Source organism: Myotis lucifugus, unplaced genomic scaffold (assembly GCF_000147115.1).
Source record: "Myotis lucifugus unplaced genomic scaffold, Myoluc2.0 scaffold_6, whole genome shotgun sequence".
Classification (NCBI taxonomy): Eukaryota; Metazoa; Chordata; class Mammalia; order Chiroptera; family Vespertilionidae; genus Myotis; species Myotis lucifugus.
In genome coordinates, this window is record NW_005871054.1 from 6,847,447 (window position 1) to 6,873,217 (window position 25,771).

The 25,771-nt window shown below is 35.9% G+C and overlaps 1 protein-coding gene and 1 long non-coding RNA gene across 3 annotated transcripts in view; one reads left to right on the top strand and one right to left on the bottom strand.

Moving 5' to 3' along the window:
• The first annotated feature begins 5,456 nt into the window (after nucleotides 1-5,456).
• Nucleotides 5,457-25,771, top strand: part of PNPT1 (polyribonucleotide nucleotidyltransferase 1) — a 43,253-nt gene continuing 22,938 nt past the window's right edge. Inside the window, exons 1-11 of one of the 2 annotated variants that reach the window (XM_006083322.3) lie at nucleotides 5,457-5,640; nucleotides 10,759-10,819; nucleotides 11,627-11,701; nucleotides 12,324-12,429; nucleotides 13,790-13,839; nucleotides 14,921-14,984; nucleotides 15,081-15,128; nucleotides 16,017-16,130; nucleotides 21,158-21,344; nucleotides 22,805-22,856; nucleotides 23,236-23,293. In XM_006083322.3, the coding sequence (XP_006083384.1) occupies nucleotides 5,480-5,640; nucleotides 10,759-10,819; nucleotides 11,627-11,701; nucleotides 12,324-12,429; nucleotides 13,790-13,839; nucleotides 14,921-14,984; nucleotides 15,081-15,128; nucleotides 16,017-16,130; nucleotides 21,158-21,344; nucleotides 22,805-22,856; nucleotides 23,236-23,293 (976 nt within the window). In that variant the 5' untranslated portion in view covers nucleotides 5,457-5,479. The remainder of the gene's footprint in view (nucleotides 5,641-10,758; nucleotides 10,820-11,626; nucleotides 11,702-12,323; nucleotides 12,430-13,789; nucleotides 13,840-14,920; nucleotides 14,985-15,080; nucleotides 15,129-16,016; nucleotides 16,131-21,157; nucleotides 21,345-22,804; nucleotides 22,857-23,235; nucleotides 23,294-25,771) is intronic. The other variant, XM_006083323.3, reaches the window with a different exon arrangement.
• Nucleotides 5,692-25,771, bottom strand: part of LOC102441886 — a 50,031-nt gene continuing 29,951 nt past the window's right edge. Inside the window, exon 3 of the long non-coding RNA XR_002826971.1 lies at nucleotides 5,692-5,950. This is a non-coding gene — a long non-coding RNA (uncharacterized LOC102441886). The remainder of the gene's footprint in view (nucleotides 5,951-25,771) is intronic.

Below are 25,771 nucleotides of genomic sequence, written 5' to 3' on the forward strand. Positions count from 1 at the left end.
CCCCCCTTCCCCCCCGAGTGCACAAATTTTTGTGCACCGGGCCTCTAGTCTATACTAATAAAAGCCTATGTGGTCGTCACACCCTCACGCCATGATGCCCTCATGCCCTAACAATCCATCACCAGGAGGCTGTGTGCACAGCGGCGCACGCAGGTGGGTGGGGCTGCATGTGCAACAAGTCACGCACGGGTGGGCGGGGACATGACGCTGTGTGCGCAGCGGGGGAGGCAGGACCCCTGGCTCCGGCCTACCTCTTTGGGGCAGTCCATTGAGGAGCCCCAGATGGGTGGGGCCTACCTCATTGGGGAGATTGATTGAGGGACTCCCACATTGTGAGAGGGCACAGGCCAGGCTGGGGAACACTCCCCTGCCCCTGAATGCACAAATTTTGTGCACCGGGCCTCTAGTTTATAAATAAATAAATAAATAAATAAATAAATAAATAAATGGAGGCTTGGGCAAAAATAGGTTTACAGTTGTGAGTATGTGAAACACAGAGTTTATTCTTGTATTATTATTTATTAATTATTTTATTATTTTCCACATGAACAGCTGTAAACCTACTTTTACCCCACCCTGTATTATAACACCTTATTTCTATGTACCAGAGACTATGCTTAGCTCCATAAAAATAAAATTGCATTTAAATCTGCATAACAGGGGAGAATCGAAGATGGCGGCATAGGTAAACACCGGAGACTGCTGCCGCAAACAACCACTTCAAAAATACAACTAAAAGATGGAACGGACATCAACCAGAACCACAGGAAGGCTGGCTAAGGAGAGACTCTTCAACTAGAAGCAAAGACAACAGCATTAGGAGGCTCAGAGGAGGCGCAGTGTGGAAAATTTAAAGGTGCGGAGGTGCGCGCGCAAAGTGGGCTGGTGGCTGAGGGCGCGGTTGTTGTTTTCAATCAGGAGGGAGTCTCAGACTCTGAGCTCCAGATTCGGGCGAGTCTCTAGGGTCCCAGACTCAAACGGGAGAAGCGGGACTGTCTGGCTACGGTCCCTCCGAGGTTTGCAGCGGTTGCTGGGACAGAGAGGCAGAGCCCCTGGGGACAGACTGAGAGCAGCCATAACTGCTCCCTCCACCCGCCCTACTGATCCCGTGCGACCCGCCCCGCCCAAGCCCTGCGCAGAGCCATTTGCCGGATCGCCTCAGGTAAAGGCTAGATTAGCACCTCCCCAGAGGACAGAAGTTTTCCACACAGCTGATTCTCACAGCCAGTCGGCCTGGTGGTCAAATCCCTCTAGTATTAACTACAACAATTAAGGCTTAACTAGAACAAGACTGCGCACAAAGACCACAAGGGGGTGCACCAAGAAAGCATAAAAGATGCGGAGACAAAAAAAACATGACAGAAATGGAGGATATGGAGCTAAAAAATGCAATTTTGAGGGCTTGCAATAAACTTGAGCAGAGCCTCACAAAAACTAATGAGACCCTCGATGCTACGATAAAGAAACTAGAAATTAAGCATACACGGACTGAAATAAAGAATGTTATACCCAATAGCAGACCAGAGGAGTGCAAGAATCAAGCCAAAGAATTGAAATGCGAAGAAGCAAAAAACACCCAACCGGAAAAGCAAAATGAAAAAAGAATCCGAAAGTGTGAAGATAGTGTAAGGAGCCTCTGGGACAGCTTCAAGCGCACTAATATCAGAATTATATGAGTGCCAGAAGATGAGAGACAGCAAGATATTGAAAACCTATTTCAAGAAATAATGGCAGAAAACTTCCCCCACCTGGTGAAAGAAATGGACTTACAGGTCCTAGAAGCGCAGAGAACCCCAAACAAAAGGAATCCAAAGAGGACCACAACAAGACACATCATAATTAAAATGCCAAGAGCAAAAGACAAAGAGAGAATCTTAAAAGCAACAAGAGAAAGAGACTCAATTACCTACAAGGGAATACCCATACGACTGTCAGCTGATTTCTCAACAGAAACTTTGCAGGCCAGAAGGGAATGGCAAGAAATATTCAAAGTGCTGAATACCAAGAACCTACAACCAAGACTACTTTATCCAGCAAAGCTATCATTCAGAAGTGAAGGTCAGATAAAGAGCTTCACAGATAAGGAAAAGCTAAAGGAGTTCATCACCACTAAACCAGTATTATACGAAATACTGAAAGGTATCCTTTAAGAATCTAAGAATCAAGTGAATAAATAATCTGATGTACAGAATGAACTGGTGATTATAATGAATCAGGGACACAGAAAGGGAATGGACTGACTATTCTTGGGGGGGAAAGGGGAATGGGAGATTCAGGAAGAGACTGGACAAAAATCGTGCACCTATGGATGAGGACAGTGGGTGGGGAGTGAGGGCGGAGGGTGGGGCGGGAACTGGAAGGAGGGGAGTTATGGGGGGGGGGGAGAGGAACAAATGTAATCTGAACAATAAAGATTTAATAAAAAATAATAATAAAAAATAATAAAAAATAAAAAAATCTGCATAACAACCCTAAGAGGTAAGTATTATTATCATTATTTTACAAATGAGGAATCTGAGGCATAGAAAGGGTAAGCAATTCACTAAGAGTAAAATGTTTAAGAGGTGACAGAGTTGAGTTTCAAACCTAAATAATCTCATTCCAGAGCCAACATTTTTAACCACTATGAAATACCCACTGCCACATTCATCTCCAAAGATGAAATAATGGCCATATGAATTAATCAGTAAAGTGAAAGGACAGACATAGTTTGTATCATAAGTCAGCCTGGAGAATTAAGAAAGGATAGTTATTGAATCTGAGACCTGATTGACACATGGGAGGGAATGTGGGCCAAGCACAGTGAATCACACAGGCAGGAGACAGGGTGGGATGTTAGAGGGGAACAGGTAGTTCAGTTTATTTGGAATATAAAATGAGGAAAGGGAAGAAAGGAAATAAGATAGTAAGTCGAAATCGATGAGGCAAAATAGGAAAGGCTTATAGTCCACAGAAAGCAGTTTCAATTTTATCCTGTAGCATGAAGATTTAGGAATCCATTGAAGAAATGTAATCAGGATGGAGACACAATTAGGTTTGTAATTTAAAAAGATCCCTCTGGCAATGATGTAGAGCTATCTTTCTTAAAGGTAAGTACACTGCATTCTTTCAAGAGAAAAATTTTTCATGGACCCTCTCAGTGTTCACTGATACTTTTCATTATGTTTTTTAAATGTGTACATATATTACAAGATATAAAAACTCCTTATGTATTGTCTAAACCAAACTACAAGCCAAATTAAATTTTAATTAACAATAATTTAATGTAATAATATTTTATTTAAAATTGCTACTCAGAGTGTAACTATTTTGATGCAAGTTAATTGGATTAAAGTAAAGAGAAAGGAGAGCTAAGAAACATTGCCTGTGGATTTAAATTGGATCACCTTTAATGTCCTTCAAGAGTTATAGGTAAAGAAATTTCTTTTAAATTATATTTTGTCTGTCAAGCTATATTTGGAAGAACTCTATTTCTAGAATGTGACATCTCAAATCAGACCTTGGAGATCATGCTGCAGTAGTTATAATCACAAGAATTTAAACTTTTAATATTTTTGTTTCTCTGTTAATCTTAAAATGTTTACTATAAAGGTAGCTTGAATCATCTGTATGACTACTTCATAACAAAAGTCTATACACATTTGCCTTTGAGTTTATGATCCAATTATTAACTAACAATTATTTTGGATTGGTGTGAGAAAACAGGTGGGCTTAATGTATAAATGCTGTTTTCCAACATTTCCAGCTGGATGAAAGCTAACTGATCCATGGGGATCTGAAGGAAAGAAGATTGTTCAGTATCTCAAACAGAGGGAAAATTAAGAGAAGGCTGGATCAAATCTACCATTTATTAAGTGCTGACAATGTACCAGGTACTGTGATAAACATCTTACATCCTCTGTTATGTTTAACCTTTACAAAAACCCTATGAAGTTCATATTAATACCCATTTCTATAGATGAGGAAACTGAGGCTTAGAGAGATAGGGATGACAACTAGTAAATGACAGCCAAGACTGGGACCACTCAGCACTAACTTCAGGTCTATGCTCTAAATCAGTGGTCGGCAAACTCATTAGTCAACAGAGCCAAATATCAACGATTGAAATTTCTTTTGAGAGCCAAATTTTTTAAACTTAAACTATATAGGTAGGTACATTGTTATTAACTTAATTAGGGTACTCCTAAGGCTTAGGAAGAGCCACACTCGAGGGGCCAAAGAGCCGCATGTGGCTCGAGAGCCGCAGTTTGCCGACCACGGCTCTAAATGATTAGGCAATACTGCCTGAATGAAAAAGATTATACAGTATTAAGTACATTACCAAAAGGATATATCGCATTCTTAGTTTATAAGTCCAAAGTCATGTTGAATTATGGCAAGTAGATTCTGATAGATTTGTTGTTACAACAGGTTTCAATGGATTTGAAAACACTGTTACAACATAAACTAAAATCAAAAGTAGAGAAAGAGGCAAAAACTACTTTAACACTAAATACCCATAAATAGAGTTCATAGTAATCCCTTCTACTAGTATGGAAATTCCAAATCAGTAATAATAGATCACAAAAGCAAGGTGTCAAGGAGCTACTTTATCACCAAAGCATTTGTCTGTTTGGAGTTCAACATTTTTAGTTCTTAAAATCATATTTGAGTGTGTGTTGGGTTTTGTTGTTCCAATTTGTTTTGGGAAAGAGTGTTATAACCTTAAAAGAAAAATATGACCCTCATAATAGAAAAACAATCATGGGTTCATTCAATGACCACATAAAGATTTTCCTATAGACTGGATTAGGAGCGGGTGGAAGAAATTTATCCACTCGCTAAATATTAATCAAATTCAACTTCCAAAAAGATTTTTTTTATTTTCCAAAATTGAGTTGGCTTAGCAAATATTAACATTTGACCAAGAGGGGCAGAGAAATACTAACAATGAAAGTAAAGAAGAACCAGAAATTATGATATAAAGATATCTAAAATGATATAGGTCGATGAGAAATTAACTTACTAGAAATAAAAGAACACAAAGCTTTGCAGCAATATATTTGTTCTGTGAAACTTATAAAATGAAAACCAGGGCACAGTGGGGAGAGAGAGATCTCTTGCACCACCACCAGTTCTCCTAATTCTCAGCTCAAAGAAGCCAAATAACAATAATATGTTTTCTGATGACTTCTATTATTACTCTATATTTACTCTACTTATTAAACACATTATTCTAGGACTTTCTTTTAAACTACGATAGCAAAAGAAAACACCAAGCATTATTTTTCTAATTGCCTTTCATTGGCAGATACTTAGAGGCCGGCAGGATCGCGTTCTCAGAGGTTTGACCCTCTCTGGTTTCCGTAGAAAGTAGCCAAGTTATTCCAGTCCCCTGCGTTCCCCCAGCACCACGGAAACGAAACTGGAACAGGCTCCGCCCGCCATCTGAAAGTGAGCCAATCAGAGCGCAGCCCGGGCGGATCGCGTGCTGGGTGTCATGGCGGCCTGCAGGCACTGCTGCTCATGCCTCCGGCTCCGGCCGCGGGGCGATAGTGCCCTCCGTCTGCCAGGGCGGGATCGGGCACTCACCCAGTTGCAGGTGCGAGCACTATGGAGTGGCGCCAGGTCCCGTACCGTGGCCGTGGACTTAGGCAACAGGTAAGGGAGGATGTGCGTTTTCTGCCCTTTCACAGGCATTCTGTCCTGTCAGCAATTACTACATTCATCTCCCAGGATAGGAATCTGGCAACCCTAGCCTCTTTTCCCTCCGTTCATCCCAAACCTAAATGCCAAGTTCCCCTCTCCGGGTTTGGAGTCTGTCTCCCTGCACCCTCACTCTTCCCTCCCTGTCTCAGCCTCGGGTCCTAAGGCTTCTTGGTCCTCCTTCTTACCCTGTTCCGGGCTTCCTTTCTTCAGTTGAGTCTGACCACCTGACTCCATTCTCTTTAATTTCGGGGACTCCTGGACTCTGAAATATAAAACATTCCACCTCAGGATAATGAGCTGACATCATCCAATCCTAAAAACGTGGCCAGTATGACCCTAGTTATGAAGGGAAAGGAAACGTAAGTTTATTGAACACCAGTTATATGCTACACTCTTTTTAAACCTGTAGTAAAGGTACTATTACACCCATTTTTATAGTTAAGAAAACAGAGATTCAGAAATGCTCAACAAAGCTAGTACTATGAGACTAAGTGGATTTTGAACTTGTATTTCTGTTTACAAAGCCCCTACTTTTTCCAGGGATCCTTTTGCCAGAATTGACATCTAAAATCACTTTTTAAAAATTGTATTTGAATAATTTTTGAAATAAATGAAACTGCTGTTTATATATATATATACATATATGCATACACACATATGTATACACACACACACACACATTTTTTACATGTACTTTAAAAAAATTTTTTGCCCTAGTTCATATAAAAAGCCAGAACATATGACTTTGAATCCAGGCCTTCCTCCGTAACTTATTGAATGACTGATCTTGAACAAATTACTTCACCACTTTCTTATTTCACAAAACAAGGAGACTGGGCTAGATCAGGAGTCTGTAAACTTTTTCTGTAAGGAAACAGATAGTAATTATTTTAGACTTTGTGGGCTGCATACTGTCTGTCACATATTCGTGAGAGAGAGAAAGGGTATGTTTACAAACCCTTCAAAAATGTAAAAGCACATTCTTAGCTGAAAGACTATACAGAAACAGGCTATAGTTTGTTGACCTCTGCACTAGATGATCTATAAGGCTCTTCCACCTCTGGCATTCTTTGATCCTGATTTTTTGAGGGAGAGGATATCTCTTCCATTCTTCAAGGACTGAACATTCTTCTCTGAAGAAATGACCCTGAACAGTAGATTCAACAGACACCTATTATGTGCTAAGCACTCAGACTCAAAGCAACAAAATCAGCCCCTGCCCTCCAAATTTTCCATAAATGATCATTTGTCAACCTGGAACTCTTTTGTAGCTAGTTCTTTTTAAACCTGTATCATGTGTTGTAACAAGTAGGTTCATAATTATCATTACTGCTGGGTGAGTACATTTTTTTATCTTCGTTATAAGTTCGTTGTTTGCAGCATATAGTATGTGACTGCTATGTACCATGCACTTTATATAAATATATATATGTGTGTGTGTAATTTTTTAATATCCTCACCCAAGGTTATGTTTATTGATTTGAGAGAGAGAGAAACATTGATGTAAGAGAAACATTGTTCAGTTGCCTCTAGCACACCCCCAACCAAGGATTGAACCTGCGAGTGTATGGGACAACGTTCCAACCAACTGAGCCACCTGGCCCAGGCCATGAACTTTATATTTGTTATCATATGAATTTACAATACCTGAGGTTTTATATTATTGTATTTTTCACATGTATTTAATACTCATAGTAACCTTTGAGGCAACTGTTTAATTTTCATTTCAATAAGTTTTTTTGACCATCGACTGTATACAGCGCTCTTGTATGAGGAACTAAGATAAACACAGGTTTAGTCTTGGGAAAATCACTGTGGGAGAGGTATGAACAGGTGCTAAGGGAGCACAGCCATATTTATCACATACTAAAACTTGCCATTGAGGGTGAATCTTGAAGGGCAAGGAGAAAGTGGCAAGTGCATTTCAGAGGTGAGAAAGTGCATTTGAGTAGCTACAAATAACTTACTGTGGATGGAGCAAAAAGTGAAATGTGAGTTTAGCAAATGACATAGGCAGAGGCCAAACCATAAGGTGGTTTGTTTGCTTGTTTAGTTTTTATTACTGAACTTTTCTGGAAGAGCCTTATAGATCTCTCTCGCTGTATTTCTACTTTCTGTGGCTCCTCTCTACTCCTCACTTCCTGAGCTACATTGCTACATCTTCCCACTCTTCTCTCCACCAAAAGGATATCCTTGCTCATCTTACTCTTTTTATTATTTATTTCTTCAAAAGTATTTTTTGATTAGGTATTCACTCACATGGTTCAACATTTAAAAAGCTCAAAAATCTCCTTCCCATATAGTTCCCATATAGCCACCCAGGTCTAATTCACAGAAGCCACTGATGTGTTGTCCATCTTATATGTAGTATTTGGAGATGTTTTATACATAAAATACTAATTTCAGCAACAGGTTGGTGGGAGTCTGCTGATGCTACAGTGTGACTGGTTCTGAGCATCTCATTCACGTACTTCCCCTCCGCCGCCCCCGCCCCGACTATTCCAACTCTAGCCTCATCTCTTCACCTCATCATTCATTCCATCTGTCAGAGGATACCATTTTACTGTGGGCTGTCATCATAACATCTGTGTTGAACAATAGAAACTCAACTGGAATTCCCCAGATATTTCTTGTGGTTAAAAAAAAAATCCCTGTAAGATTTCAAGATCAGAGCTGATAGTACAATGTACATGCTTTATTCTGACTTTCAAATTTAACAAAATGAGTCTTAACTGAATAGATAAATATGCTTTCCATGAACCAAGGCTTCTGGCAAAAGAATGGTTGGAAATATTAAGGGTTGTCCCTTCATCCCTTTGACATGTGATGGACAAAATAATCTTACTTGGGGTGGGGCACTGGTGTGTGTGTGTGTGTGTGTGTGTGTGTGTGTGTGTGTGTGTTTATTTTCAGCACTGGACTATGGTAGAAGCCGAGCTCATGGGTCTGAACATCTTCCTAAGTATCTTCAGGAATCACTGAGTTGGTTGCCTTCACAATACTTTTATGAATTATGGGCTCTGACAAGTTTTGCTGATCTCTTTCAAGCCCTCAGTGACCTCTTTTTGTACTCTGCAGAATCTGGGAAATAAGGCTGACATGCTGCCTATTTCATTTTCAGACATGGGCAAAGTAGGTTTACAGTTGTGAGTACATGAGACAGTTTGTTCTTATATTATTATTTATTAATTATTGTATTATTTATTTGTATTACAACTGTAAACCTACTTTTATGCACCCCAGTATATAAGATAGCTTTATCAAGATATAATTCACATATCATACAATTTACCCATTTAGAATGTACAATTCAATGGTTTTTAGTGTATTAATATAGATTTGTGACCATCACCATAATCAATTTTAGAATACTTTCATTAACTAAAAAAAGAAATCTCTCATTCATTAGCAGTAATTTCCCATTTGTTCTCAGACCACACAGCCCTAGGCAATTAATAATCTACTTTCTGTCTCTATGAATTTGCCTATTCGGGGCATTTCCTATAAATGAAATCAAATGATATGTGGTCATTTGTGACTACCTTCTTTCACTTAGCATAATGTTTCCAAGGCTTATCCATATTGTAACATGTATTAGTACTTCATTTTTTAACGGCTGAATAATATTCCATTATATAGGTTATACCACATTTTGTTTATTCATTCATCAGTTGATAGACAATTGGGCTGTTTCCATTTTGAGGCTATTATGCATAATGCTGCTATGAATGTTCATATGCAAATGTTTGCATAGGTATATGTTTTCATTTCTCTTAGGTATATACCTAGGAGTAGAGTTGCTGGGTCATATGCTATGTCTGTGTTTAACTTTGTGAGGAATTGCCAGATTTATTCCCAAAGCAGGTGCACCATTTTACATTTTCATCAGCAGTATATGAGGATTCCCAGTTTCTCCACACCCTCACCAACACATAATCCTAATAGATATGAAGTAATATATCATTGTGGTTTTGATTTGCATTTCCCTGGTGGCTAATGATTTTGAGCATATTGTCATGCACTTATTGGCCATTTGTAAATCTTTGGAGAGACATCTATTCAAATCCTATGCCAGTTTTTAAAATTAGGTTGTCTTTTTATTGTTGAGTTGTGAGAATTCTTTACATATCCTAGATATAAGTCCCTTATCACATATATGATTTGCAGTTACTTTCCCTGTGGATTTTCTTTCAGTTTTTTTAAAATAGATTTTATTTTTTTTAGAGCAGTATTACTTTGACAGCAAAATTGAGGGAAAGTACAGAAATTTCCCATTTCCACCCTGCCCTCCACATGCATAGTCTCCCCAGTTATCAACATCTCCCACCTTTCTTTTACTTTCTTGATGATATCCTATGAAGCATGAACGTTTTTAATTTTAATGTTCAGTTTATCTGTTTTTTTCTTTTGTTGCTTGTGCTTTTGATGTCATATAAAAGACTTACTCCTATTATTTTTCTTACAAATTTTATAGTTTTAGCTTTCATACTCAGGTTTTGAATTAGTTTTTATTCATCGTATGAGGAAAGGGTCCAACTTTATTAACATTTTTGCATATGGATAGCCACTTGTCTAGCCCCATTGGTTGAAAAGACTATTCTTCCCCCCATTGACTTGTCTTTGGCACCACTGTTAAATTTGAAGGTCTCTGTAAGCAATTTTTGGAGTATAAAGCAATGGGGAAATTTTAAAGGATTTTAAGTAGGGAAATGATCCAGACTGCTTTAGTCAACAGGCAAGGAATGAAAAGAGACTAAACTAAGATAGTAAATGGGAATTAGCATCTAAAAAACGAGCTTCTATACCCCCCAAAATACTTCATTCAGATTACTCCTTTGCCTTGGTTTCTATATTTTTCCTTACACAGCGCTTAAATTCCCTTTGTACTTTTTTTCCCCCTTTGTACTTTTAATAATGATTATAAACTCCCTTTTTTGTTTGCTGGATGGGGTCATGTGGGGTTTGGTAACCTTTAGTTTGCTCATTAGAATCTTTGATTATGTTATACTAAGCTGCGAATTATACTGATGACTTAAGTTCTTTTGTATTGAATTTTTATTTTTTAAACAGAAAACTGGAAATATCTTCTGGAAAACTAGCCAGATTTGCAGATGGCTCTGCTGTAGTACAGGTAAAAAGTCCAGTTTTTTACATTTTCATCCTCACCCAAGGATATGTTTTTCATTGATTTTAGGTAGGGGGGAGAGAGAAAAAAAAAACCCATGCGAGAGAGTAACATCAATCAGTTCCCTCCCATACATGCCCCAACCAGGGATTGAACCTGCAACCTGGGTATGTACCCTGACTGGGAATTCAACTCCAGACTCTTTCATGCATGGGACTATGCTCCAACCGAGCCATACTGGCCAGAGCTACATTTTCATCTTAAAAATTGTTATGGAGACTGGTACTGAATATTTTCACATCATATAACTTTTTAGAATTGTGGCATAGGAAATTTATTCAGACCATTTCTAGTGTCAGAACCATTCTAGATAACCAGGGAATCATAGGGCAGGATTTATTAAATGACCTTTAAGATCTCTTCCAAACTTATTTATTTATTCTATAAATAACTTCTATAATGCTTTTGTAGAGAAAGTGATTTTTCTTGTTTCTTTAGTAGTAATACTTGGGATGTTTTTCTTTATGGATAGTCTACATTTCCTCTTAAGTAAAAAATATGATTGTGTGAGTCTTTTTCCTTTTAGTTATATTGCTTTTGAAAAGCTCAGTGGCTATTCTAATACAGAACATGATCATGCAGAAGGGATCAAGATTGGACTACTTGTGAATAATTATTTTCATTGACATTAGGTCAAGGGATAACAGTTCTCTTTACTTGGGTTTAACTGGATTGAGGATTCATTTAGTCACTACTTATGTGTTAATATCTGATTTTAAAGGAATTTACTAGTGTTGTTTATTTTTAACTAAGTCAGGTGACACTGCGGTGATGGTCACAGCAGTCAGTAAAACAAAACCTTCACCTTCCCAGTTCTTGCCTTTGGTGGTAAGTATTTGCTGATTTGCCTGAACTATAACATAGCATAAATGTAGAATTTGTAATATTTAAGTGCAAAATGTAAACTTTCGACAAAAAGGATTTTCCTTTGTTGTTTGATACTAAGTAATTAAAAGAATTTAAACTGATTGCTTCATAACCAATTCTTATATTAGTAGTTAGCATACTGTAGAATGCCCATGTTAAAAGTTGACAAGAACAGTGGAAGTACATGAGTACTTTGATGAGTACACTGAATGCATTGCTTTTATAGGATTCCCTTCAGTATGAGTCTGCAAGTATATGTTTGCTGAAAAGTGAAAAGTTCATTAGGATTTTATGGCTTCCCTCTTTGGATACAAAAAAAGAAAATGTTTGACTTGACTAGAATAAGCTACTGTGGGGAGTAATGGAAGGCTTTTAAAAATCAATTTGCTGAAACATTTCTACCACCTCTCCTTTGCCTAAATGATGCAAAACTCTAAAAATAAATAAAATATTCTCCCCTCTTAGTCTGGAATATGTTGTTTACAATCTCAGGAGAATTAGCATCATAATAATTCTTAGGGAACAGCTTGTTACTGCAAAAAGCAGTCAAATGAACTGTGTATTTTTTTCATTACTACTTCAGGTTGACTATAGACAGAAGGCTGCTGCATCAGGTAGAATTCCCACAAACTATCTTAGAAGAGAGATTGGATCTTCTGATAAAGAAATACTTACAAGTAGGGTAATAGGTAAGATTAAAAAAAAAAAATAGAAGCATTAACCCTCTCCGTTAGGCCTGTTTTAGCATCTCTTTTATCTGTGTTCTACAATATCTCTTAAGTTTTCTTTCATTACCTCCCTTGGACCCAGGATACTGCCTGGCACAAAATAGGCATTCAATAAATATTTGTTGACTAAATGAATGAGTTCTATTGAGTATATAAATTCCATAGCTCAAGCTTCTACTCTGTTGAATCTATTCCTAGTAATTTTCATTTTTATATTTAACATAGTAATTCTTAAAAGCATTATATTCATTAACTACTGAAAATGTCTAATCTTTCAAATCTTTGGCATCCTTTCTTTTCCAAAGTTTTTACAAAATTTTATTAAGACTATCAGTCTTTGGATTGAAGAAGCTTAATGAACCCCAAACAGAATAAACATTAAGTTCAAAACCACATAAAACCAATCACTGTTTTAAGAATAGATACATATATGGTACATACAACAAAGAAAAACAAAGGCAAAATTAAACAAAATTCAGGATAGTGGTTACCTTTATGGAGAATGATGGGAGGATGAGATCATAGAGGGGAGCTCATAGGCTTCAAATGTATTAGTGTGTACTTTTTTTCAAGTGACATAAAGGGTACATAAGTTTTAATTATTATTCTTTAAGTTGCATATATACAAATAGTATTTTTGCATGTATAACAGATTATAATAAGAAATAGAAAATAAATTAATGAAGTTATCTTTCTTCTTACCTATAACACAAGCCAAAATCTTGGGATTCATCCTTAACCACACTTTCAACCAAATCTAATTAATTATTTCTCAGTCTTTCTAATCTTCCACTGCCATTGCCAAGCCTCCTTCAACTCTCACCTGGATCATTGAAACCCCTTCCTCTCCCTTACAGCAGAAATCTTTGACATCTTTAAATATTGTGGATTGCTTGTATTTTATAGTTCTCCTACCCAGAAATTGCTAGTTTCTGTATATTTATATGCATTCATCAGACAGAATACTAAGGCAGGATTTTCTTTTGGTCTATTGTTTGTAAGTCTCTTTCCTCTGCTTATATTAGTAACTAATACCTAATGAAATTAAAAGCTGCTGCCCAATTTTAGATTTGTGTGTTCCTACTTTGCTAATTTTTTGTTGTTAGAGCCTGGTGTGTATTAATTGAAGCATTGACATTTATCTTTGTCCTCTTCAGTAAATCAGTCCAAGGGTTTTTTGTGGTGGTTTTGTTTTGTTGTTTTACATATTGAACAGCTATCGATATTATTTTTTAGCCTGATGTTTAATAGGGAAAACATTTCGAACTGTAAAGCTACTTCTGTCAGTACTATTTAATATCTTTTCTCTTTTTATTGGCAGATCGTTCGATTAGACCTCTTTTTCCAGCTGGCTACTTTTATGATACACAGGTAGGGTGGTCTCCTTTAGGTTATTTGTTTCCATCAATCAAAAATTATTTAATGAATTTCTATAATACGTATTGACTAAATATTATATAAAGAATACAAAATAAGAATTTTGGGTGATGCTACATTAAATTTTTTAAAAAACATAATATCCTAAAGCTAATATTTAATAAGTGTCAATTTTAGCTGATACCTGAATTATTAATAGGAGTTAGCCAACCCATGAGTGTAGGGAAAGCATTCCAGGCAGATGGAATGGGAAACACACAAGCCCTGAGGCAAAAAAGAAATTGGTGAGTTTGAAAGTTAGAGTGATTGAGATTGGTGGGGGCAGATTAATTTGGGCCTTGTAGGTCATATTCGTAACAGAGGCTAGGACAATCAACATATCTAATTTTTTTTAAATTCTTTATTGTTTAAAGCATTACATATAGTATTACATATGTCTCCTTTTTCCCCCAATGACCTCTCCCTGGCCACCCCCACATAACTAATTTTTATTACTTATTTTTATTATTAAGTCTTCTAAGCCTCGACTTCATTATATGTAATACTTTCTGAATATTTTCTTTCAGGATGACCAAAATACTTTAATTAACTACAGTCTTTTATTTATTTGATAAAAATAAATATGCCTTGTAAATATGCTTTTGCAAGGATGTCACTGCCTCAAGAAATTTTCTTTAAGTATAAGAAGTAGGTATATTATTGTAGTGTAAAGTAATTCATTGGGTTGTTTTGTCTGTGCTTGTAAACAAGAGGGAACATTTTTATGTAATAGAAATAACTAACATTTATTGAATACTTTACACACAATATTTCCATTAATTTTCATAAAATTTTTAGGAAGATACTATTATTTTTCGTTTTAAAGATGAGGAAACTTTTAAGGTTTAATTTAAGTAATTTGCCCATGGTCAAGCATGTAGTTAGTGATAATCAGAATTAAGGGGTTTGACTACAAAGCCCATGTTTTTAATCATTTAGTGCTCCTATGTTTTAGGCCAAGATGTTAACTGAAATGATAATCCTCCCAAATCAAGTATATTTTCTTAAGTACTTTGAATTTTTTCCCTTGTACCAGGTTCTTTGTAATTTGTTAGCAGTAGATGGTGTTAATGAGCCTGATGTCCTAGCAATTAATGGTGGTAAGTATAAAAATAGAGATCACAATTATCACTGTTGATTTTTTTTAAAGCAATGAAATATTTTTATTTCAGCTCTTATTTTTTTCTTTTTTTAAGCTTCTGTAGCCCTCTCATTATCAGATATTCCTTGGAATGGACCTATTGGTAAGTTAGTATTTGAAATAAGAAACATTTATGATTTTTCAGGAAAATACTAGTGAGCAAGGGCCTAGATTTATTAGCTCCGATTTATTATCTATTATTATCTTGAATTAGATAACATTCTAAAACTTCTTTCAGCTCTTTTTGCCATTTTCATCCTTGCCTTAGATTTTGTTTCTGATAGCAATCTTAGGGTGTTAGAGATTTTGTGTCCCTAGATACTTCTTAGTTGCCTCTTCTGTTTGAGGACTTTTCTTTTTGCCTGGGAAATTGTCAGAATACATACCCATTCAAGATAAAAACAAACATGTTTGTAATTTACAGCTCTTACAAGTTTTAATTATGCAATATAAAAATGATTTACGGAGTAATTATTGAGTGTCCTAAATTCCAGATACTTAGCTAAGCACTAAAGGAACAAAGGCAGAGTAGGCACCAGCAATTCAAAGACAAATGAGGCAATTCTTGGGAAACAAATAATTATTTATAATGTGAAGTCAAAGTGCTAAGAAAATGATAGAGAAGAATGGGTTTAGTCTTCTGAGGTAAGGCTGTCAAGAGGCTTCTCAGAGTAGTCAGCTTTTAAGCTGAACATTAGTAGGATCATATGGTAAGCATTTGCCTTGGAGAAAGTAAAGTCTAGACCAGGAGAAGAGCATGAACATAATCACATTGGTGTGGAAGAAATTGTATATTTGAGCAACTCAGAGTGATTCAGTGAGGCAGGAAAGTAGGGTGGGGTGGGATGCCCTTTGGGCCTTAAATACCATGATAGAAATATGGACTTTATTACGTCACAATTAAAGACAGGGATTGAGACCATTACTGGACTAATGTCTTGAAAACTGATTGTTTTTGTTAAACAACTGCCAATATTTTAATATATTTTAGGGGCAGTACGAATAGGAATGATTGATGGAGAATGTGTTGTTAACCCAACACGAAAAGAAATGTCTTCCAGTACTTTAAATTTAGTGGTTGCTGGAGCACCTAAAAGTCAAATTGGTAAGTAGTTTAAGTACTAAATTTCTTCTGGGTTTTACTTATGAGTTGTTGCTTCTTAAAGATGCATTTAAACTCTTTTTTTTTGTATGTGTTTTTTGTCAATTAGTCATAAGTATTTTTGTTTTGTTTTATGACTGCCTTATTTGGTAGTGCTCTTGCCTCATCAGACAATAGCTAAAATTATAGAATGTTATACAACTTTGAAATATACAAAAATCCTTAACAAGATAATTTTAGTCATTATTTTTAAATTGATAAGCCAGTTTATAAATTAAAATTCTAAATCTGGTAATAAATTGTTTTATTAGTTTAAATATGTTAATTTAGCTAATTCAGTCATTCCAAGCCTGGTTTTATATCCTCTAAGAAGGTGGTGAACTATTTCTGATGTGAAAAACTAGTAATAAACAGGAGTGAGAGGCTGGGGAGAAAGATTAACAGGGGAACTTATATGTATGTATGCATAGCCCATGGGACACAGACGATAGTGTGGTAAAGGCCTGGAAGGGGTAGGTACATAGTGGATGGGGGACATTTGTAATACTTTAAACAATAAAGATAAATGTAAAATTTTTAAAAATTTAAAAATTAATAAAATAGAAGAAATTCATTGGGTCATCTTCACTTCTTGTGACAAAATGTCATAAATGCATGGATGAAAATTAGAGCCTGGTTCTATTGAAGGAGAATGGGCTTTAATAGAATAAGCTGGGTTTGAAATCCACCATCTGCTATATGATAGCCATATTACCTTGGAAAAATTAATTAAGTTATCTTCTCAGTTTAGTCTGCTACATGATACTTGATGTCTGGGACTTTTTGACATGGGATCTTCTGATGTGGCAACATTTTGATGAAATATAAACTATTTAACTATTAGTGCTTTTTTTGTACAATTAACGTGTGAAACAGCTCATTTGTAGCTTCTTTTGGATTATTGGTCAGTAAGGAATTAGAATTAGGTATTATATGTTAGAACACATGTAGCAGGGGTTGTATGTTACTTACATATTAGTTAGGGATTCTGTTGGTAAACAAAATAACAAGGCTTGGGATGGGAATTTATTTTTCTCTCAGGTAAAAGAAATTCAAAGGTAAGTGAATACAGGATAGTTGTAGCAGCTTAAGAAATTTAGATTCCTTCTAGCTTTCAGCTCTGCTATTCTCAAGGTGTGGCCCTCATCTTCATGCTTATGAACTGGCTACCAGAGCTCTGGACAAATTATTAGACTTAGGGGCAGAAGGACGAAAAAGGAGGGGAATAGCACAAAGGTGTGTGTCAGCTGAGTGAGTTACCCTCCCTTTTAAGGAGCCTTCTCATAAGTCTCCACATAGCAGTTTGCACTTACAATGCATAGGACAGAACTGTGACACATGACTGCATACTTGACTACCAGGGCAAGGAGATGGTTTTTGGATTCTTTCTCCAGAAAGTGGGATTCATAGGAAAACTAGTACAATGTATAAAGGGTATTCTAAAGATTTGGGGAAACCACGAATAACAGATGACCCCTACATCATATTTGAGCACCTCAGAAAGGGCCTTGAGCAAAGTATTGGTTTATTGCTTAAAGTTCACTTGGTCTACATCTGAATTTTTATTATTTATTTATTTATTTTGCTTAAAGTTACCATTTCAGTTAGTAAATTGATCTGGCTACTTTACAAAATTGTGGTAAAGATTAGAGTCAAGTTTTGTAAAGTGCCCAACATAATACCTAGTATCTAGCAGGCATCCAGTTAGTACCTGCTATTATCATTAAGACACAAAAAATAAACTTCTAAATGGTCATATAGCCTCTATCTGCCTTAAAGTTTTATCCCCTCTAATTTTAAATAGACACTGGAGGAATGAGCTAAGGATGTTTACTATATCTATGGCATGCCATACAAATCCCATAGGCAGCCTTTCAGCTAGCTGTTCTCACCTTTGCTCTATAGGTGGAAGAGTGAGGCTCTAAAGACTGCATAAACCAGCAGAGGGTAGTCTTGAGTAATTAGAGGGAAGCTGAGAATGATTCAGAACCATTCTGAAATGACCAGCTTCCATACTATGACTTTTGCATCACTGTTCCCATGAAGATATTTAGCCATCTTTCTATGCTTTCATAAAGGTACACCAAATACACATTTGATCCCATCTTCATGTTAATATTGGGTCCAAATCAAATACCACTGTCATGGAACTTCTGAGATATAAAAAAGTAATTGCTACCATTTCATTATTAAAATACTGAGTAATCAGAACCCTTAAGGTTCTGAATAATTTCCTTGTGCTGTCAGCTTCTAGATTACTTCAGCAGCCATTATTCTATACAATGCCATTTAGATACCTTTTTTCAACTGGCACATACAATATCACTAGCCTTTCTGTGAATGCTAGGATACACAGAAAGATTAGTAATATTGTAACTAGAGTGACTGAAGAACTAAATTATATTTTACATAATTTTAATTTATTCAAATGGAAAAAGCCATATTGGGCCAGTAGTTACCATATTGGACAACACAGATCTACACACTCCAAACTATACGGAATGTTCTTATAAGCATTTTTTTTTTTTAAAGAATCGACTCTAAAGACTGCATAAACCATCAGAGAGTAGTCTTGAGTAATTAGAGGGAAGCTGAGAATGATTCAAAACCATCCTGTACGTTTTAAAGTTTAATTGGTGAAAATAAAGTTTATTTTAGGATTATTCATTTTCTTTACCATAGTCTTCATATTCTTTTATAAACCAGTTTATAGAGGTATAATTTATATATGTTAAGTGCATTTTTAAATCTCCAATTTAATTTTGCAAAAGTGAGAGGGAATGTAATGGGAGTACAGATGAGTAAAAGAATACAACCATCTCAGTATTGTGGTATTGAGAAAGGTTCTTCATGCCTCAAGTTACATATTGAAACTTTACCTCCCTTTACATCCCTCCCCTTAATAATATAATTGTTTTAATATTCCTCTACATTTAGAACCACGACATTGATATAATTTTTGCTTTTGACTCAGCCATCAAACATAATTTAGAAAACTCAAGAGAATCAAAGTATATTTACCCATATTTTTGCTTAACATGTTCTTAATATGGTGGTTTTTAACATGGTTTCTTTCTTTATTATTTCCTTTCTGTTTAGAGAACTTCCTTTCACCATTCTTATAGGGTAGGTCTGCTGGTAACAAATTTTCTTAGTTCTTCATGTAAGAGCTTTGATTTCTCCTTTATTCCTAAATAGTTTCACTGGGTATAGAATTCTGGGTTGACAATTCTTTTATTTCAGCATCTGAAAAATATTAACTTTTCCTTCTGGCCTCCATGGTTTCTGATGGTAAATGTAATGTTATTTTAATTACTTTTCTCCATATGGGTAAGGTGTCATTTTTCTCTGGCCTGTTTCAAGATATTTTTCTTTAGTTTCAGGAATTTAATTATATGTCTTTCTTTGAATTACCCTATGTACAGTTTACTCAGCCTTTTGAATCTGTAGGTTTATGTCTGCCAAATTTGGGATGTTTTTAGCTATTTTTTCCCCCAGTACTTTTAAGTCCTGCCGTCTTTCTCCTGCTGTCTCTTTCCAGGACTACAATGACACAAATGTTAGATCTTTATTATAGCTTCACAGGTCTGATGGAATTGTTTCAATTGACCCATGGAATTCCAACATATAAAGCACATAGGAGATTTTTTCCCCCCATTCTAGATTACCTAGAAGCCATAGAAATGACTTTTTATGTAATAATAAAGCTTAATTACAATACGACGAGGTTAGATTATTAGATATGATACTACCTATGCATATGACTTTCGGCTTTGTACAAGTTGAGATGCCAGAAATGACCCACAAGTTGGCAAGATTCTATTCAGTTTTGCAGAAATCAAAACTGAATAAGATTTTAGTGAGATACCATGCTAAAACCCCTACTTTGAGCTACTCTGTTGTACTTAGGAGTTTTATTATTACAAAACCATAAAAGCAACCTTTTTATGATAGTAGCTGGTGTTCTCTAGTTGGCTTAGTTGCACTACAAAAATTTCCCCACTTGTGCAAGAATTAGACAATGTGACAATGACAGAATTAAGTGGGAGTTCATATCAAATAATTCTAAACAGGAAACATTTATTGGACACCTACTGTGCTGATACTTTAAAGTTTCATTTTAAATACATATTAAGAATCAATGCAGTTGTACACTTTAAAAGGTGGAATTTTATAGTATTTGAATTATATCTAATAAAGATGGTGGTTTTTGGGGTTTTTTTATTGTTGTTAATCTTCACCTGGGTATATTTTTCCATTGATCTTTTAGAGAGAGTGGAAGAGAGAGGGAAAGACAGAAAGAAACATTGATGTGAAAGAAACAGATCAATTGGTTGCCTCCTGCATGCGCCCTGACCAGGGCTCAGGCCTGGGAGGAGCCTGCAACCAAGGTGTATGCCAGTGATGGCGAACCTATGACATGCGTGTCAGAGGTGACACGCGAACTCATTTTTTTGGTTGATTTTTCTTTGTTAAATGGCATTTAAATATATAAAATAAATATCAAAAATATAAGTCTTTGTTTTACTATGGTTGCAAATATCAAAAAATTTCTATATGTGACACGGCACCAGAGTTAAGTTAGGGTTTTTCAAAATGCTGACACGCCGAGCTCAAAAGGTTCGCCATCACTAGTATATGTATGCCCTTGACTGGAATTGAACCTGGAACCCTTTGGTCCCCAAGCCAACGCTCAATCCACTGAGCCAAACCAGCTAGGGCAATATGTTATTTTTAAAAGTATGTATAGTTTCTTTACTTTCTTTTCTGTTTCATTTTGTATGAAAAATCCCTCATTAAATTTAAGAATATAAACCTAACTTCAAATATCAATGTTTCTTTATTCATTTAATACTGTTTACATTTTGGAAGTATAAAAAAGGTGGATATACCATTAATAAAATTGAGCTGTACAATTTATGTCATGTTATTTGAAAAAGTTATATTGGCAATATGTTCAATAGCAATCTTTTTTTTTTTTCCTTCTTTAGTTATGTTGGAGGCTTCTGCAGAGAACATTTTACAGCAGGACTTTTGCCATGCTATCAAAGTGGGAGTAAAATATACACAACAAATAATTCAGGGCATCCAGCAGTTGGTAAAAGAAATTGGTATTACCAAGAGGACACCTCAGAAGTTATTTACCCCTTCATCAGAGATTGTGACATACACTCATAAGTAAGAACATCTGTGCAAAAGAAACTGTGAAAGCTCTGGCTGGGTGGCTCAATTGGTTGGAGCATTGTCCCATCCACCAGAAGGTTAAGGGTTCAATTCCCAGTCAGGGCACATGCCTAAGTTTCGGGTTCAATCCCCAGTCAGGGTGCATATGACAGGCAACCAATTAATGTTTTGCTTTCTCTCTCTCTCTCTAAAAATTAATGAATATATCCTCAGGTGAGGATTTTTTAAAAAGAAACAAATTGTCACCAGATTTAATTTCCTCTCAGAAAAATACTTCACATGGAAGCACTGTCCATGTATTTCTCAAGTAGCACCCTTCTAGTTTTGTTTGTTTGTTTTGTTAATCCTCACCTGAATATATTATTTTTTTCCACTGATTTTTAGTGGAAGGGTGGGAAGGAGGGTGAAAGAGAGAGAAACATTGATGTGAGTGAGACACAGCAATTGGTTGCCTCCCACACATGCCCAACTGGGGCCGGATCAAATCTGCAACCCAGTATGTGCCCTTGATCAAACCTGCAACCCTTTGGTGCTGGGCCGATTCTAACCATTGAGCAACACTGGTCAGGGCAGCACCCTTAAAAGTCATTGCATAAATGTCAATCTAATGCTTTAAAAAGGATAAACCCACATACCTCTTCAGTGGCCTAAGTGTGAATTTTAAATGAAAGGGGAGTGAGTTTATTGGTCAAGATTAAAATAATTCCCATATCCATGTCAAGGAAAAAGAGAATAGAGCATAAGGTATTTGAGTAAGGAAACTGTTGAGGTTCTCAAAAAGAAATCAGGTATAACCACACTATATGCCAGTGCTTAGAACAGGGGTGGGCAAACTTTTTTGACTCGAGGGCCACAATGGGTTCTTAAACTGGACCGGAGGGCCGGAACAAAAGCATGGATGGAGTGTTTGTGTGAACTAATATAAATTCAAAGTAAACATCATTACATAAAAGGGTACGGTCTTTTTTTTTTTTAGTTTTATTCATAGAAATCAGGTATAACCACACTCACGGCTGGCTTAGAACAATGCCTGCACATAGGCAGGCTCTCAGTAAATATGAATGAATCGCCAGAAAAGTATTTCACTTACTTAAAATAAATTGAAAAAGTTAATATTTCCCTTAGTATCAGCCAGATTAAAGAGTATATAAACTGTCCCCAATAAAAGAGTTGTCTGCAATAACAGCCTGAATGGAGAGAAGAGAAAAAAAGCAAGAGGTTAAAAAGGAGAGAGTATAAAAAAAATCTAATACCATGTGTGATTCCCTTGAGAGGTAAGGAGAAAGAAATTTGTATTCTGTATTGTATTGTAAGTAGCAAACAGATTAGCAGTGTTAAAGAGCAATAAATACATTTTTAAATTCTTTATGCAATGTTTAAATATTTCAGTTTTGTAATAGACACTGCCTTGTGTTTCCAAATATTATGCTGATGTTTATCTTGTCTTAAAATAGAATTGCCATGGAAAGACTCTACGCAGTTTTTACAGATTATGAACATGATAAAGTAGGTATACATGGATTTTGTCTTAAGTAATTGTCCTGGGAATTCTTTTTGTCATAACTCACATAAATTGTAAATGAATGTCAGTCCTATTTTTATTAAAAAGATGTCTAAACAGAAAGCTAAATAACAGCCTAGCTATTTGCTTCTCTATTCTCCTTTTGTTCATTAATACAAGCTATAGGGACGTGTAAGTATATTTGAATGTATTTATATACCGGTAATATTTCTTATAAATCAATAAACAGTTCTAATATTTTAAAGAATTCTACCATTAGAGAAATCTGAGTAGTTACAATGTGTTAATTGTAAAATAATTTTAAAATAGAAATGTTGAACATTGCTATGTATTTATAAGAACTGAACCTCAACTTTCTTTTAGATTTCCAGAGATGAAGCTGTTAACAAGATAAGATTAGATACAGAGGAACAACTAAAAGGTATTCTTTTTTTTTTTTAAGGTATTTAAAGGAATAGATTTTTAAATTTTTGGATGTGAAACCTTGAAGAAATCAGTTATTCTTATTGCTCCTTAGTTTTACCTTTAGGAAATTTGTGATAATGATACATCCCAATGTTACTGTTAAATTCTATGATTGTTCTCAGCACTGCACCTGACACAGTGGGCACCAATAAATGTTGAATGTGAAATATTCCTGATCTTTTCTGGATCAAATTATTATACTCTAAGATGAGTATCCTTGTATCCTGTCAAGGATACCTGAAAACCTGGAAAATGTTCTTTAAAATTCTTGAGTTCTTAATCTGTGAAACTGTAATACTAATAATATCTGGTTTATGAGGATTAAATGAGAGAATCATTTACATCTGTGCCTGGCATATAGCAAGGGTTCAATATATGTTAACTGATGCTGTTATTAATATCATATGGAATGGTGAAATTTACATTTTAGAGAATTTAGCTCTCTAGAAATTAAGCAAAGGGTTTTATTGTATAATATCAATCACACAAGCTGAATATATAACAAACATGACATATAGTTCTTATTAATTTTTTCTGCTAATCAAATGACCTGTCATCTAGTTATCTATATATATAAAAGCCTAATATGCAAATTGTCCCCTCGGGAGTTCAACCGGGAGCCTGGGAGTTCGATCTCTCACTATGACATATGCTGACCACCAGGGGGCGGCGCAGAATGAAGGAAGGCCCCAGCCAGCAGCTGGGTAAGGGAGGCCCCAGCTGGCAGCCGGAAGGCCTTGATCGGCCCTGATCACTGGCCAGGCCTAGGGACCCTACCCATGCACGAATTTCATGCACTGGACCTCTAGTTTTAAAATAAAACTGCTGTTAGCATTGATATTAAGGCCATTACCCTTGAAAAGGTTTGGTCTTCTCTCACTATGTTTCATCCTATTAAGAATGAAAGTTGTGTCCAGCTGGTGTGGCTCAATGGTTGAGCATCGACCTATGAACCAGGAGGTCACAGTTTGATTCTCAGTCAGGGCACATACCTGGGTTGCAGGCTCAATCCCCAGTGGAGGGGGAGGTTGCTTTTTCTCTCTTCATTCATGTTTCTATTTCTCTATCCCTCTCCCTTCCTCTCTGAAATCAATAAAAATATATTTTTTAAAAAGAATGAGAAGTTGTATAATACCTATTACCTTATTTAAAAAGAAAAGTTATTTTGTGTTTGTATTATACATAGTAGAATATCTTCATGACTCTCTGAGTTCATAGGATAATATTTTAAATGCTTTGTTAGTAATTATTTTCCTCTCCAAGTGCAACCCAGTTAAAGCATAAAAGTTCATATTAAAGTATAATACTTAAAATCATTCTTGCTTGACAAAGATACAATACTTAATATATATCTTTCTGTGACTATTTTTTATGTTCCAGTTACTTTAAATTTATATTTCTAAATCAAGTGCTTGAGATAATAGTGCTTAAAGCTTGACATAAATCAATTGATAAAGTAAAGTAGCTTAACATTTAAAAGCATAAGCCTAGCCCTAACCAGTTTGGCTCAGTGGATAGAGCGTCGACCTGTGGACTGAAGGGTCCCAGGTTCGATTCCGGTCAAGGGCATGTACCTTGGTTGTGGGCACATCCCCAGTAGGGGGTGTGCCAGGAGGCAGCTGATCCATGTTTCTCTTTCATCGATGTTTCTAACTCTCTGTAAAAAAATCAATAAAATATATTAAGTAAATAAATAAAAGCACAAGCCTAGTCCTGGCTGGGTAGCCCAGTGGGTTAGAGTGTTGTCCCACAATGCCAAGGTTGTGGGTTCAATATCCAGTCAGGGCACATGTAAGAATTAACCAATGAATGCATAAATAAGTGGAACAACAAATCAATATTTTTCTCTCACTCTCCCTTCTTCTAAGATAAATGAATAAAAATTTCTAAAAAAATAACTAAATAAAAGTATAAGCCTAGGGAGACAGATCTATATTCAGATCATAGCTGTGTCTGTTACTACTTATCTCAGGCAATCTACACCACCTCTTTAGGCCTGCTTTGTTTTCTTCTGTAGAATGGAGATAATAATAGAATGTACCTCCTTAAGTTCTTATAAAGATTAAAGACATTAAAAAAAAAAAAAAAGTACCGGGGTCATGAAAGAACTTGGTAAATGTTAGGGATTTGTAATATACAAAGAAAATTATTCCTCTATTTGCAGACTAAGATAAAAGTTCCTCAGGCAAAACAGTGAAGGTGACTGCTCTTAAAGGTGTCATTTAGACTTTTTCATAATACAGTAGGCTGGATTTGTCAGGTAACATAATGCAATAGAGAGCTGATTTCAAAGCACTATTCTGGTACAAAGCAAACTAAGTTCCCAATAATAGTACATTTGAGGTATAATACTTGTGTGTCTCCTATTTGAGAACATTTGATTTATCTACTTCGTTAACCTGAGGACTAAATGTTCAGAGTTAACTCCCTTGGT